Source organism: Lucilia sericata, unplaced genomic scaffold, assembly GCF_015586225.1.
Source record: "Lucilia sericata isolate MDLA Ls3-8-SP2 unplaced genomic scaffold, ASM1558622v1 Contig001130F_arrow, whole genome shotgun sequence".
Taxonomy (NCBI): domain Eukaryota; kingdom Metazoa; phylum Arthropoda; class Insecta; order Diptera; family Calliphoridae; genus Lucilia; species Lucilia sericata.
The window spans coordinates 51869-67500 of record NW_023995101.1 but is presented as its reverse complement, the minus strand read 5'-3'; the positions used below and the strand labels follow the sequence as shown (position 1 = coordinate 67500).

Below are 15632 nucleotides of genomic sequence, written 5' to 3'. Positions count from 1 at the left end.
AACGAACGAACGAACGAACGAACGAACGAACTAACGAACGAACGAACGAACGAACGAACGAACGAACGAAACGAACTAACGAACGAACGAACTAACGAACGAACGAACGAACGAACGAACGAACTAACGAACGAACGAACGAACGAACGAACGAACGAACTAACGAACGAACGAACTACGAAACGAACTAACTAACTAAACGAACTAACTAACTAACTAACTAAGAACTACTAACTAACACTAACTAACGAAACGAACTAACGAAACTAACGACTAAGAACGAACAACGAAACGAACGAACGACGAACTAACGAACGAACGAACGAACGAAGAACAACGAACGAACGAACGAAAACTAACTAAACTAACGAACGAACTAACGAACTAACGAACTAACGAACGAACTAACTACGAACGAAATAACTAACGAAAACGAACACTAACGAACGAACGAACTAACTACTAAACTAACGACTAACTAACAAAACTAACGAAACACTAACTAACTAACTAACTAACTAACGAACTAACGAACTAACTAACTAACGAACTAACGAACTAACGAACGAACTAACTAACTAACAACTAACTAAGAACTAACTAACGAAAACTAACTAACTAACTAACTAACTAACTAACTAACTAACTAACTAACGTACTAACTAACTAACTAACTAACTAACTAACTAAACTAACTACTTTTATAATACAAATATTCAGCGAAATGTCTTCCGGATCGGCCATAATTGGTTATAGCTTCTATATAGAGTCCACTTCCGAAAATCACTTAATCGCGGGCTTAATATCGGTATAAAATTCTACATGAATATGTTATGTATATATGTAAATATAACTTATTCTGCTAAATTTCGATCGCTCCGTAACTGTCATAGCGACCATATTAAGTCCACTTCCGAAAATCACTTAATCGTAAATAACCCATAAATTAATAATGCTATCGTAATTCCTATTCTAAATGAAGATGACTTCGATTCATAATTGACCCAAACCCTGAATAAAGTTCCTATTCCGACCACTTTCTGAAACTAGGAATATACGATATATGTTTTGGTAAGATTCGGCTTAATCGTATATAACATTTCAAGTAGTTTTAGTTATGATTCCTATATTCGAACGCCAAAATTCAAATGTGAAAGTTTAGCAAAGGTGTTAAAGATTTAACACCTTTAAGTCTCTGGCTAAACGTTAAATATTATTGAGCTTTAGTTTACGCATTTGCCAACAACACACGAGTAGTAAAGTATCATTCACCAATTTGAACAACAGCATTAACAACAACAACAACAACTTTAACTGAAATAAAATATTGGTTGCTTGGATCGTCGTCTACGTTTGTTTGCAATTGCTGTTGTTTGTTATTGTTGTTGTTGCTACTGCTGTTAAAGCAGTAGTAGTAGTTGTTGTTATTGTCGGCAATAATAACAAACAAACATATAAATGGTTTGTATCTGCAGCTGTTTAATTTTTCATTCAATATTTATTTACAGAATTTTTTTGTTTAAACGAATTGTATGGCTTTTTTTGGGTTTTCGTTGAGTTTGTCGTTGTTGTTATTGGCGTTCTTGTTAATATTATTATTGTTGTTATTTTTGGACTTTCATTTGTAAAAAAAATTACTTTGTTTTGACGTCACTTGTTTACAATTCCAAATAGTATTTGTTGGTTAATTGTTGTTGTTGCTGTTGTTGTTCTTTTATTATTGTATGTCTTCGATTTTAATATTTATTTAATACTTTTCTATTTTTGTTGTTTTTGTTCTTAGAGCTTGTTTAAGAGAGATCGTGTTTATTTCTTTATTTTTGTTTTTATTTTCAAACATTAAAAAAACCGTTTATTGTTTGCGACCACGACACGTTCGTTTTCAAGCTAAAGTGAGACTGTCTCAGTGAAATAAATGAAAAAAACTGATCCGTTCCAATGTTGAGGTGAAATACTCCCAATTCTCTCAATGTCTACAACAACCAATATTTATTGTGCATACATATGTATGATTTCTGAATTCGTATTTTTATTCGATTTTTGTTTTGTGTTACGAAGTTGTTTTTGCTGTTTTTATCAGTTCTTTAAGAAAATTACATACAATTTGTTTTTGTTGTTCTTTGGTTGCATTAATCGTAGTACCATGTGTTGTATGAGCAATGAGAATACTCAATATTCAACTTTTAATGCAAGCGAGAGCGAACACTTATTGAGATCGTTTTTATGATATTGATCAGTTTGCTGGTATAGTCGGACATGTCCAAACACATGACACCCTTCATCAGCTATGAACATACATATGTATATATGTATGTTTAAATGATTTTTGAAGAGAAGTGGTACTTGGAGCGAAACTGCCAACGTTGTAAGATCTAACAATTGGACTGTCTTCACATGGTAGCTGTGACCAATTTCGATTTGTAGACATAAATACAAATTGCATTCGAGTATAATTTTATACCGGGATCATTATTAATTCATGAGTTATTAGCGCTTAAGAGATAATCGGCTTTATATGGGAGGTATTTTCACATACAACACTCTCCCATATTATTCGATATTTTAGTTCGAATACGCCATTAAAGAATGAGAAAATTAATTTTCAATAACTTCCATTATTGTGAAATATTATCCACTCGTCACGTACGATCCTATGGAATAGCCAATACATTAGAAGTCCTAATATGAAGACTAGAAATTTAACTTTTAAATCTTTAAAATTTATTTGCCACCAATAACAAAATTAATATTTCTTCCCCTTGAGTGAGTATTGTGGATTAAGTATCAACATATGGGTATTTCCACCGAAAAGTATATTTTTTTGTCACAACACATCTTGCACATTCTTTGACAATATCTTAGGACCATTCGTTTTGACTGGTCTCCTCTTTATCCTATGCATAGAGGTATTAGAGCTCTACAGAAAAATATAAACAATTTAAAAATATACATATATATTTTTTCCTTTGATATAGGCAATTAATGGTTCATAACGTGATGTGACAAAAGTGGATTTTTCGGTGGAAATGTCCATATGTAAATGAAGTACTTGTGTGTATATACGATTTTAAATTTATAATTATAAACTCTTAATTCAATCGCTGTTCAATGTCAAAAATGTTATTCGTTAACGCACTATATAACTCCAATATGTACAACATATTGTTATTGAACTTGATCTTATATGTGTTATTAAAATTAGAAAGGACATAAATATTTGAGTCAATTAGTTCGGCTAACTATAAAAGACAGCGATATTTCATAAACTAATTCAGAAATTGAACTGAAAACGGTGGTATGGAAATTTTAAATAGTACTAACTTATGTATAACAAAAATAGTACTTTTTAGGTTTTAAAGTACTAAACCAATTTTCAGCTAGACAAGATAGAAAGACTGTAGACTAGACTATAGAGTAGACTTAGAGTGGACTATAGACATGACTATAGAGTAGACTATAGACTAGACTATAGACAATACTAGACTAGAAAAGAGACTAGGCTATAGAATATAGACTAGACTATAGATTAGACTATTGACTAGACAATAGACTAGACTATAGACTAGACTATAGACTAGACTATAGACTAGACTATAGACTAGACTATAGGACTAGACTATAGACTAGACTATAGACTAGACTATAGACTAGACTATAGACTAGACTATAGACTAGACTATAGACTAGACTATAGACTAGACTATAGACTAGACTATAGACTAGACTATAGACTAGACTATAGACTAGACTATAGACTAGACTATAGACTAGACTATAGACTAGACTATAGACTAGAGATAGACTAGACTATAGACTAGACTATAGACTAGACTATAGACTAGACTATAGACTAGACTATAGACTAGACTATAGACTAGACTATAGACTAGACTATAGACTAGACTATAGACTAGACTATAGACTAGACTATAGACTAGACTATAGACTAGACTATAGACTAGACTATAGACTAGACTATAGACTAGACTATAGACTAGACTATAGACTAGACTATAGACTAGACTATAGACTATAGATAGACTAGACTAGACTAGACTACTAGACTAGACTAGACTAGACTAGATAGACTAGACTAGACTATAGACTAGACTATAGACTAGACTATAGACTAGACTATAGACTAGACTATAGACTAGACTAGACTATAGACTAGACTATAGACTAGACTATAGACTAGACTAGACTATAGACTAGACTATAGACTAGACTATAGACTAGACTATAGACTAGACTATAGACTAGACTATAGACTAGACTATAGACTAGACTATAGACTAGACTATAGACTAGACTATAGACTAGACTATAGACTAGACTATAACTAGACTATAGACTAGACTATAGACTAGACTATAGACTAGACTATAGACTAGACTATAGACTAGACTATAGACTAGACTATAGACTAGACTATAGACTAGACTATAGACTAGACTATAGACTAGACTATAGACTAGACTATAAACTAGACTATAGACTAGACTATAGACTAGACTATAGACTAGACTATAGACTAGACTATAGACTAGACTATAGACTAGACTATAGACTAGACTATAGACTAGACTATAGACTAGACTATAGACTAGACTATAGACTAGACTATAGACTAGACTATAGACTAGACTATAGACTAGACTATAGACTAGACTATAGACTAGACTATAGACTAGACTATAGACTAGACTATAGACTAGACTATAGACTAGACTATAGACTAGACTATAGACTAGACTATAGACTAGACTATAGACTAGACTATAGACTAGACTATAGACTAGACTATAGACTAGACTATAGACTAGACTATAGACTAGACTATAGACTAGACTATAGACTAGACTATAGACTAGACTATAGATTAGACTATAGACTAGACTATAGACTAGACTATAGACTAGACTATAGACTAGACTATAGACTAGACTATAGACTAGACTATAGACTAGACTATAGACTAGACTATACACTAGACTATACACAGACTATAGACTAGACTATAGACTAGACTATAGACTAGACTATAGACGACTATAGACTAGACTATAGACTAGACTATAGACTAGACTATAGACTAGACTATAGACTAGACTATAGACTAGACTATAGACTAGACTATAGACTAGACTATAGACTAGACTATAGACTAGACTATAGACTAGACTATAGGACTAGCCTATAGACTCGACTATAGACTAGACTATAGGACTAGACTATAGACTAGACTATAGACTAGACTATAGACTAGACTATAGACTACCGACTATAGACTAGACTATAGACTAGACTATAGACTACTCTATAGACGAGACTATAGTCTATGATTATGAAAGATCTCTCAGATAACTGAGATTCACATAAGGCGAAAACATTCGTCCTAAGATTTAAGATGTCTCATACTGTTGTTGTTGTGATAGATATCACACTCGCATCCTATTATAGGACTATAAGATCTTAAAGGAAATGTGATAAATATTTTTTTTTTTTTTTTTTGGAAACAATGAAGAAATAGCTATCTGATCTCCTTTGGACAATTTTTGCTAGGACCATTGGAATAAAGCCCTGTATGACCAAAATGTCCAACTTTAACCCCTCTGACTCCGGCAGTTCTTGATCGATAGAGCTGAAAATTTGTGTCTGACCTAGTATCCCATAGTGCTAACCTAGGCTGCAAATTTCATCCAAATCGGAAGTCATCGATTTTAAAAGTTGGGTCACTTGATACGAAAGTACCCATATATAACTGGATCAGTTACATGAAGTGCGTAAAAAAAGCAAAACTGATAAAAATTATCTTCCCGATCCTCTTAAAAAAATAATTACCACTGCAATTTTTAACTTATTTTGTGTCGGTATTAAGAATATTCTGAAAAAAAATGTAACAAAGGTAAAAACTAAAAAAGAATAATTGATTTTGTTTTCATGAAACAATAATTTATACCGACAGTCAAAACAACTGAAAAAAAAAAATCGTTAATTTTTTATGATTTGGTGAAAACATCTGAAAATACTTTAATTATAAAAGTAAATTCATTTTTTTACACAACTCGATAGTTATAAAGAAAAGCAACATTTAAAAATAATACAGCCCAACAAAATTCGAAAAATGTCCTAACCTGGAGAACTACAGTTTGTTCGAAATATCGTGTACTAAAGTTTGGAAAAACTCTATTTTTGGGGCCATATTTGAGACATTATAACAGTGCGATTACCCGTAATTTTGTAACCTATAAATTGGTCCATGCTAATGTTGATACTGTGCATAAATAATCAGAACCGAATTTTAAACAATTAGTTTTGAATAAAATCTTGTAAAATGCACTTCGCCTTTCTATATCAAATAACTGTAATCGTATTCATTTTTAAATTGAACGAAATCAATTCCGTTGGCCAATTCTATACAACAATTGAAAATAAACAATATTATGTGGACAAAGATAAATATGTAAGTTAAGAATAATTCGTTAACATATTTTTTCGAAGAATACTTTTAAATATTAATCTTCCAGTATACGTTGGATAATAGTATAGTAGAATGTCTAAAACTGAACATGTCATTGCTCACAATTGATACCATAAAGGAGGAGGAGGCAATAAATAAACTGTTAGAAAATAAAAATAATTTCCCGGATGTACCTCAATTATGGATTGGTGGTTTTATAATACCAGGAACACGTACCGCCGTTTGGATTCATACAGGTAGAATATTCGATAGCTGGTATCGTGGTAATCCAGATTATACATTTAACTGTATTTTTATTGGCTATAAATCGAAAACTCAATGGACTGATGGTACGTGTACGAACAAACGTGGATTTATATGCAAACATCCGAGCGAGAGAAAATTACAGGAAGAGCATGAAAAGCTAAAAGAGAAATTTCAAATCGAAACCGAAAAAATCCAACATTTACAGGATGAACTAAATAAAGAAAAAGAATTATCAGAAAATCTTAAGCAACATTTACCAGCTAGGCCAACGAATGAAGAAGGCAAGCCAATGTCAGATTTGCCAAGCTCACAACTAGAACTTGATCAGGCATTACCAAGTGGTGAGCCGGATACATTGGAAGTGCCAAATAATCAACCGCAAGAATATCAACCACAATATTTATTTTCACACGTAAACAATGCATTTTTTATGCCTAACATACATTAAAGTTTAATTAGTTATATGAAGATTAATACTAATAAATATTTGTTCACTTAAAAGAAATAAATACAATTTTTGTTTAAAGATATTTCTTTTCATTGCATTAATTGTTATCAGCTCTTCAAGACCAATCAAATGTATACTTTTTAGATTCCGAATATATCACAGTCCAGTCTATAGTCTAGTCAATAGAATAGTCTATAGTCTAGTCTATATATTGAGTCTATGTCATACTCTACCCTGTAGTTAATTCTATAGTCTAGTCCATAGTCCAGTCTATAGTCCAGCCTATAGTCTAGTCAATAGCCTAGTCAATAGCTAAGTCTATAGTCGAGTCTATAGTCGAATCTATAGTCGAATCTATAGTCGAGTCTATAGTCGAGTCTATAGTCGAGTCTATAGTCGAGTCTATAGTCGAGTCTAGTCGAGTCTATAGTCGAGTCTATAGTCGAGTCTATAGTCGAGTCTATAGTCGAGTCTATAGTCGAGTCTATAGTCAAGTCTATAGTCGAGTCCATAGTCGAGTCTACAGTCGAGTCTATAGTCGAGTCTACAGTCGAGTCCATAGTCTAGTCTCTAGTCTATAATCTAGTCTATAGTCTAGTCTATAATCCAGTCTATAATCTAGTCTATATCCTAGTCTTAAGTCTAGTCTATAGTCTAGTCTATAGTCTAGTCTATAGTCTAGTCTATAGTCTAGTCTATAGTCTAGTCTATAGTCTAGTCTATAGTCTAGTCTATAGTTAGTCTATAGTCTAGTCTATAGTCTAGTCTAGTCTATAGTCTAGTCTATAGTCTAGTCTATAGTCTAGTCTATAGTCTAGTCTATAGTCTAGTCTATAGTCTAGTCTATAGTCTAGTCTATAGTCTAGTCTATAGTCTAGTCTATAGTCTAGTCTATAGTCTAGTCTATAGTCTAGTCTATAGTCTAGTCTATAGTCTAGTCTATAGTCTAGTCTATAGTCTAGTCTATAGTCTAGTCTATAGTCTAGTCTATAGTCTAGTCTATAGTCTAGTCTATAGTCTAGTCTATAGTCTAGTCTATAGTCTAGTCTATAGTCTAGTCTATAGTCTAGTCTATAGTCTAGTCTATAGTCTAGTCTATAGTCTAGTCTATAGTCTAGTCTATAGTCTAGTCTATAGTCTAGTCTATAGTCTAGTCTATAGTCTAGTCTATAGTCTAGTCTATAGTCTAGTCTATAGTCTAGTCTATAGTCTAGTCTATAGTCTAGTCTATAGTCTAGTCTATAGTCTAGTCTATAGTCTAGTCTATAGTCTAGTCTATAGTCTAGTCTATAGTCTAGTCTATAGTCTAGTCTATAGTCTAGTATAGTCTAGTCTATAGTCTAGTCTATAGTCTAGTCTATAGTCTAGTCTATAGTCTAGTCTATAGTCTAGTCTATAGTCTAGTCTATAGTCTAGTCTATAGTCTAGTCTATAGTCTAGTCTATAGTCTAGTCTATAGTCTAGTCTATAGTCTAGTCTAGTAGTCTAGTCTATAGTCTAGTCTATAGTCTAGTCTATAGTCTAGTCTATAGTCTAGTCTATAGTCTAGTCTATAGTCTAGTCTATAGTCTAGTCTATAGTCTAGTCTATAGTCTAGTCTATAGTCTAGTCTATAGTCTAGTCTATAGTCTAGTCTATAGTCTAGTCTATAGTCTAGTCTATAGTCTAGTCTATAGTCTAGTCTATAGTCTAGTCTATAGTCTAGTCTATAGTCTAGTCTATAGTCTAGTCTATAGTCTAGTCTATAGTCTAGTCTATAGTCTAGTCTATAGTCTAGTCTATAGTCTAGTCTATAGTCTAGTCTATAGTCTAGTCTATAGTCTAGTCTATAGTCTAGTCTATAGTCTAGTCTATAGTCTAGTCTATAGTCTAGTCTATAGTCTAGTCTATAGTCTAGTCTATAGTCTAGTCTATAGTCTAGTCTATAGTCTAGTCTATAGTCTAGTCTATAGTCTAGTCTATAGTCTAGTCTATAGTCTAGTCTATAGTCCTAGTCTATAGTCTAGTCTATAGTCTAGTCTTAGTCTAGTCTATAGTCTAGTCTATAGTCTAGTCTATAGTCTAGTCTATAGTCTAGTCTATAGTCTAGTCTATAGTCTAGTCTATATAGTAGTCTAGTCTATAGTCTAGTCTATAGTCTAGTCTATAGTCTAGTCTATAGTCTAGTCTATAGTCTAGTCTATAGTCTAGTCGATAGTCTAGTCTATAGTCTAGTCTATAGTCTAGTCTTAGTCTAGTCTATAGTCTAGTCCTATAGTCTAGTCTATAGTCTAGTCTATAGTCTAGTCTATAGTCTAGTCTATAGTCTAGACTATAGTCTAGACTATAGTCTAGTCTATAGTCTAGTCTGTAGTCTAGTCTGTAGTCTACTCTATAGTCTTGTCTATAGTCTAGTCTGTAGTCTACTCTTTAGTCTAGTATACTCTAGGCTATAGTCTACTCTAAGCTCTAGTATACTTCCAGAGTCTATAGTAAAGTCTATAATCTAGTCTTTAGTCTAATTTATAGACTAGTCTATGATCTCTTAGCCGACCAATATCTCATATAGTAGCTAAAGCCTTCAGCATTTAGTTTTAAATAGTGCTTCACCAGTAATGTTGAAGTGTTTTAATGGTCTAAATCAGGGTATAAAATTTACTAGTACTAAATGGTTTAGACAGTAAATTAGTACTTCATGTTTATACAATTTTCGAAAACAATAATTGTATGTTGCCATTTCAAAACTAACGGTTCAAATTTAACATTCAAAACATATGAAAGAAAATTAATAACTTTTAATGATTTGGTGAAAAAACTATTCGCTAAAAACAACTGAAAATATCTTAATTAAAAAAGTAAAAACAGCTGTTTTATACAAATCAATTGTTATAAAAGCAAGATCAAAAAAAAAAAAAAAAAAACACAGGCCAACAAAGTTTAAACAAGTAAGAGTGTTAGTTAGATTCGACTATGCCGAATCATATATACTCACCATCAAACCGTATGCCATAAATGGAATGCTCCCCTATAAATATTAGGTTGATATTTGACATAGGGCTTAAGTCAATTACGGACGCATCCCTTTCGGGTTAAAAAAACATTCATTTTCTGAGGGGTACCTTATATGGGGAGTAGAGTTAATAGTTGACCGATCTTCATAAAATTCGGTAGATAGATTTTTGACAGTGAAAAACTTACTTATATCGAATGTCAGCGCTACCCAGCAAAAATAAAATGAAGTACTTCTAAGTAGTGAATTTGGAAAAATAAAAAGGACATCCCTCCTACGACAAACCTGTGTTAAAATCATCACTTCTTCAGGTCTTTTTCTGTACTTCCATAGAGTAAATTCTACTTCTTGTTCGCTTCTTTGGAAGAACTTTTTTTGTTGGGTAGATTCGAACTCTATCGTGCTTTCAACAGACAGACAGACAGACGGACCGACCGACAGACAAACAAATGGACGGACTATAGACTAGACTATAGACTAGACTATAGACTAAACTATAGACTAGACTATAGACTAGACTAGACTAGACTAGACTAGATTTTAGACTAGACTAGACTATAGACTAGACTATAGACTAGACTATAGACTAGACTATAGACTAGACTATAGACTAGACTATAGACTAGACTATAGACTAGACTATAGACTAGACTATAGACTAGACTATAGACTAGACTATAGACTAGACTATAGACTAGACTATAGACTAGACTATAGACTAGACTATAGACTAGACTATAGACTAGACTATAGACTAGACTATAGACTAGACTATAGACTAGACTATAGACTAGACTATAGACTAGACTATAGACTAGACTATAGACTAGACTATAGACTAGACTATAGACTAGACTATAGACTAGACTATAGACTAGACTATAGACTAGACTATAGACTAGACTATAGACTAGACTATAGACTAGACTATAGACTAGACTATAGACTAGACTATAGACTAGACTATAGACTAGACTATAGACTAGACTATAGACTAGACTATAGACTAGACTATAGACTAGACTATAGACTAGACTATAGACTAGACTATAGACTAGACTATAGACTAGACTATAGACTAGACTATAGACTAGACTATAGACTAGACTATAGACTAGACTATGGACTAGACTATAGACTAGACTATATACTAGACTATAGACTAGACTATAGACTAGACTATAGACTAGACTATAGACTAGACTATAGACTAGACTATAGACTAGACTATAGACTAGACTATAGACTCTACTATAGACTAGACTATAGACCTAGACTATAGACTAGACTATAGACTAGGACTATAGACTAGTCTAGTCTATAGTCTAGTCTATAGTCTAGTCTATAGTCTAGTCTATAGTCTAGTCTATAGTCTAGTCTATAGTCTAGTCTATAGTCTAGTCTATAGTCTAGTCTATAGTCTAGTCTATAGTCTAGTCTATAGTCTAGTCTATAGTCTAGTCTATAGTCTAGTCTATAGTCTAGTCTATAGTCTAGTTCTATAGTCTAGTCTAATAGTCTAGTCTATAGTCTAGTCTATAGTCCTAGTCTATAGGTCTAGTCTATAGTCTAGTCTATAGTCTAGGTCTATAGTCTAGTCTATAGTCTAGTCTATAGTCTAGTCTATAGTCTAGTCTATAGTCTAGTCTAGTCTAGTCTATAGTCTAGTCTATAGTCTAGTCTATAGTCTAGTCTATAGTCTAGTCTATAGTCTAGTCTATAGTCTAGTCTATAGTCTAGTCTATAGTCTAGTCTATAGTCTAGTCTATAGTCTAGTCTATAGTCTAGTCTATAGTCTAGTCTATAGTCTAGTCTATAGTCTAGTCTATAGTCTAGTCTATAGTCTAGTCTATAGTCTAGTCTATAGTCTAGTCTATAGTCTAGTCTATAGTCTAGTCTATAGTCTAGTCTATAGTCTAGTCTATAGTCTAGTCTATAGTCTAGTCTATAGTCTAGTCTATAGTCTAGTCTATAGTCTAGACTATAGTCTAGACTATAGTCTAGTCTATAGTCTAGTCTGTAGTCTAGTCTGTAGTCTACTCTATAGTCTTGTCTATAGTCTAGTCTGTAGTCTACTCTTTAGTCTAGTATACTCTAGGCTATAGTATACTCTAAGCTATAGTATACTCCAGTCTATAGTAAAGTCTATAATCTAGTCTTTAGTCTAATTTATAGACTAGTCTATGATCTCTTAGCCGACCAATATCTTCATATAGTAGCTAAAAGCCTTCAGCATTTTAGTTTTAAATAGTGCTTCACCAGTAATGTTGAAGTGTTTTAATGGTCTAAATCAGGGTATAAAATTTACTAGTACTAAATGGTTTAGACAGTAAATTAGTACTTCATGTTTATACAATTTTCGAAAACAATAATTGTATGTTGCCATTTCAAAACTAACGGTTCAAATTTAACATTCAAAACATATGAAAGAAAATTAATAACTTTTAATGATTTGGTGAAAAAACTATTCGCTAAAAACAACTGAAAATATCTTAATTAAAAAAGTAAAAACAGCTGTTTTATACAAATCAATTGTTATAAAAGCAAGATCAAAAAAAAAAAAAAAAAACACAGGCCAACAAAGTTTAAACAAGTAAGAGTGTTAGTTAGATTCGACTATGCCGAATCATATATACTCACCATCAAACCGTATGCCATAAATGGAATGCTCCCCTATAAATATTAGGTTGATATTTGACATAGGGCTTAAGTCAATTACGGACGCATCCCTTTCGGGTTAAAAAAACATTCATTTTCTGAGGGGTACCTTATATGGGGAGTAGAGTTAATAGTTGACCGATCTTCATAAAATTCGGTAGATAGATTTTTGACAGTGAAAAACTTACTTATATCGAATGTCAGCGCTACCCAGCAAAAATAAAATGAAGTACTTCTAAGTAGTGAATTTGGAAAAATAAAAAGGACATCCCTCCTACGACAAACCTGTGTTAAAATCATCACTTCTTCAGGTCTTTTTCTGTACTTCCATAGAGTAAATTCTACTTCTTGTTCGCTTCTTTGGAAGAACTTTTTTTGTTGGGTAGATTCGAACTCTATCGTGCTTTCAACAGACAGACAGACAGACGGACCGACCGACAGACAAACAAATGGACGGACTATAGACTAGACTATAGACTAGACTATAGACTAAACTATAGACTAGACTATAGACTAGACTATAGACTAGACTATAGACTAGATTTTAGACTAGACTATAGACTAGACTATAGACTAGACTATAGACTAGACTATAGACTAGACTATAGACTAGACTATAGACTAGACTATAGACTAGACTATAGACTAGATTATAGACTAGACTATAGACTAGACTATAGACTAGACTATAGACTAGACTATAGACTAGACTATAGACTAGACTATAGACTAGACTATAGACTAGACTATAGACTAGACTATAGACTAGACTATAGACTAGACTATAGACTAGACTATAGACTAGACTATAGACTAGACTATAGACTAGACTATAGACTAGACTATAGACTAGACTATAGACTAGACTATAGACTAGACTATAGACTAGACTATAGACTAGACTATAGACTAGACTATAGACTAGACTATAGACTAGACTATAGACTAGACTATAGACTAGACTATAGACTAGACTATAGACTAGACTATAGACTAGACTATAGACTAGACTATAGACTAGACTATAGACTAGACTATAGACTAGACTATAGACTAGACTATAGACTAGACTATAGACTAGACTATAGACTAGACTATGGACTAGACTATAGACTAGACTATGGACTAGACTATAGACTAGACTATATACTAGACTATAGACTAGACTATAGACTAGACTATAGACTAGACTATAGACTAGACTATAGACTAGACTATACTATAGACTAGACTATAGACTAGACTATAGACTAGACTATAGACTATACTATAGACTAGACTATAGACTAGACTATAGACTAGACTATAGACTAGACTATAGACTATACTATAGACTAGACTATAGACTAGACTATAGACTAGACTATAGACTAGACTATATACTAGACTATAGACTAGACTATAGACTAGACTATAGACTAGACTATAGACTAGACTATAGACTAGACAATAGACTAGACTATATACAGAATTTTAATGTTTAATTTAAGGTCGACAGGTTGGACTTTCTTATTTTATAACTTTCGGATGTATAATGTACAAATAAGGGTGTTATCGAGCCGATATAACGTCTCAAATTAGTCCCAATTTATTGCAAAAAATGATGTGATGGAGAAATTATGATAACGCGGCATAATATTTTACATTTGTTGTCCTGTGTAATCGAAAAATACATTCGGGATGTTTGTTGCCATTTTAACTGATATATTTTAAATTACTTTTCTGCTAATATATACATACATACTATTATGAGGGCACATATTCTAGAGCCCTGTTAAAAATTGTATTATTTTTTTACCCTATAAATTGGTCCATGCCAATATCAATCGGGTATATAAATAATCAGAAGCGAACTTTAAACAATTAGTTTTGATTAAAATCTTGTAATAGGCACAAAACAAAAATGTACTTCGGCTTTCTATGTCAAATAACTGTAATTGTATTCATTTTTAAAATCAATGAAATCAATTCCGCTGGTCAATTCTATACAACAATCGAAAATAAACAATATTATGTGGACAAAAATAACAAGGTAAGTTGAGAATAATTTGTTAAAAATGTTTTTTAAGAATCATTTAATTATTTATCTTACAGTATACTTTCGATAATAGTATATTAGAATGTTTAAAATTAAACATGACATTGATTGCAATTGACAGCATGAAGGAGGAAGAGGCAATAACACAACTTTTATTAAATAAAAATAATTTTTCATCTCTACCTAAATTATGGATTGGTGGTGTTATAATACCAGGAACACGTACCGCCGTTTGGATATCAACTGGCAAACTATTCGATAACTGGTATCGTGGAAATCCAGATTATGACTATCCCTGTATTTTAGTTGGTTGGGATTCTAAAACTCAATGGACTGATTATATTTGTACAAAAAAATATGGATTCATATGCGAATATCCGAGCGAGAGAAAATTGCAAGAAGAGCACGAAAAGCTAAAAGATGAATTAAAAACCGAAAATGAAAAAAACGATTATTTACAAAAAGAACTAAATAAAGAAAAAGAGTTATCAGAAAATCTTAAGCAACAATTAGAAGTTAAGGTAATGGAAGAAAACGCCGATCAACAGTTGGTGTTACCAAGCTCAATAGAACAACCAGCTGCTCCGTCTTTAGAAAGTGTTGAGCCGGATTCATGTGAAGTGCCAAATAATCAACCGCAAGGATATTCACAACAATTTTTATTTTCACACGTACAAAATGCATATTTTATGCCTAACAGATATTAAATTTTACTTTTCTCTTCTAAATTATATGAAAGATTAATTCTAATAAATATTTCAACACTTAA

The 15632-nt window shown here is 32.3% G+C and overlaps 3 protein-coding genes across 3 annotated transcripts in view; 2 read left to right on the top strand and 1 right to left on the bottom strand.

The window, feature by feature from the left end:
• LOC119610160 (CAP-Gly domain-containing linker protein 1) overlaps positions 1 to 1899 on the bottom strand; it is a 32406-nt gene extending 30507 nt beyond the window's left edge. The window contains exon 1 of the mRNA XM_037965284.1: positions 1755 to 1899. Coding sequence (XP_037821212.1) covers positions 1755 to 1840 — 86 coding nt within the window. The 5' untranslated portion in view covers positions 1841 to 1899. The remainder of the gene's footprint in view (positions 1 to 1754) is intronic.
• A 4431-nt stretch (positions 1900 to 6330) lies between these two features.
• Positions 6331 to 7256, top strand: LOC119610163 (lectin subunit alpha-like). The gene is made up of 2 exons (XM_037965290.1): positions 6331 to 6466; positions 6531 to 7256. The coding sequence occupies exons 1-2, from the start codon at positions 6338 to 6340 to the stop codon at positions 7176 to 7178; spliced, it is 777 nt and encodes a 258-aa protein (XP_037821218.1). The 5' UTR covers positions 6331 to 6337; the 3' UTR covers positions 7179 to 7256.
• Positions 7257 to 14663: 7407 nt separating this feature from the next.
• Positions 14664 to 15632, top strand: LOC119610162 (lectin subunit alpha-like). Its single transcript, XM_037965289.1, has 2 exons — positions 14664 to 14857; positions 14920 to 15632. Exons 1-2 carry the CDS (start codon positions 14729 to 14731, stop codon positions 15568 to 15570), a joined length of 780 nt encoding a protein of 259 aa, XP_037821217.1. The 5' UTR covers positions 14664 to 14728; the 3' UTR covers positions 15571 to 15632.

Coding starts and splice junctions, on each gene's coding strand:
- LOC119610162 (XM_037965289.1), top strand. CDS start 14,729: ATGTACTTCGGCTTTCTATGTCAAATAACTGTAATTGTATTCATTTTT. Junction 14,858..14,919: donor ATGTGGACAAAAATAACAAG/GTAAGTTGAGAA, acceptor TTTATCTTACAG/TATACTTTCGATAATAGTAT.
- LOC119610163 (XM_037965290.1), top strand. CDS start 6,338: ATGCACTTCGCCTTTCTATATCAAATAACTGTAATCGTATTCATTTTT. Junction 6,467..6,530: donor ATGTGGACAAAGATAAATAT/GTAAGTTAAGAA, acceptor TTAATCTTCCAG/TATACGTTGGATAATAGTAT.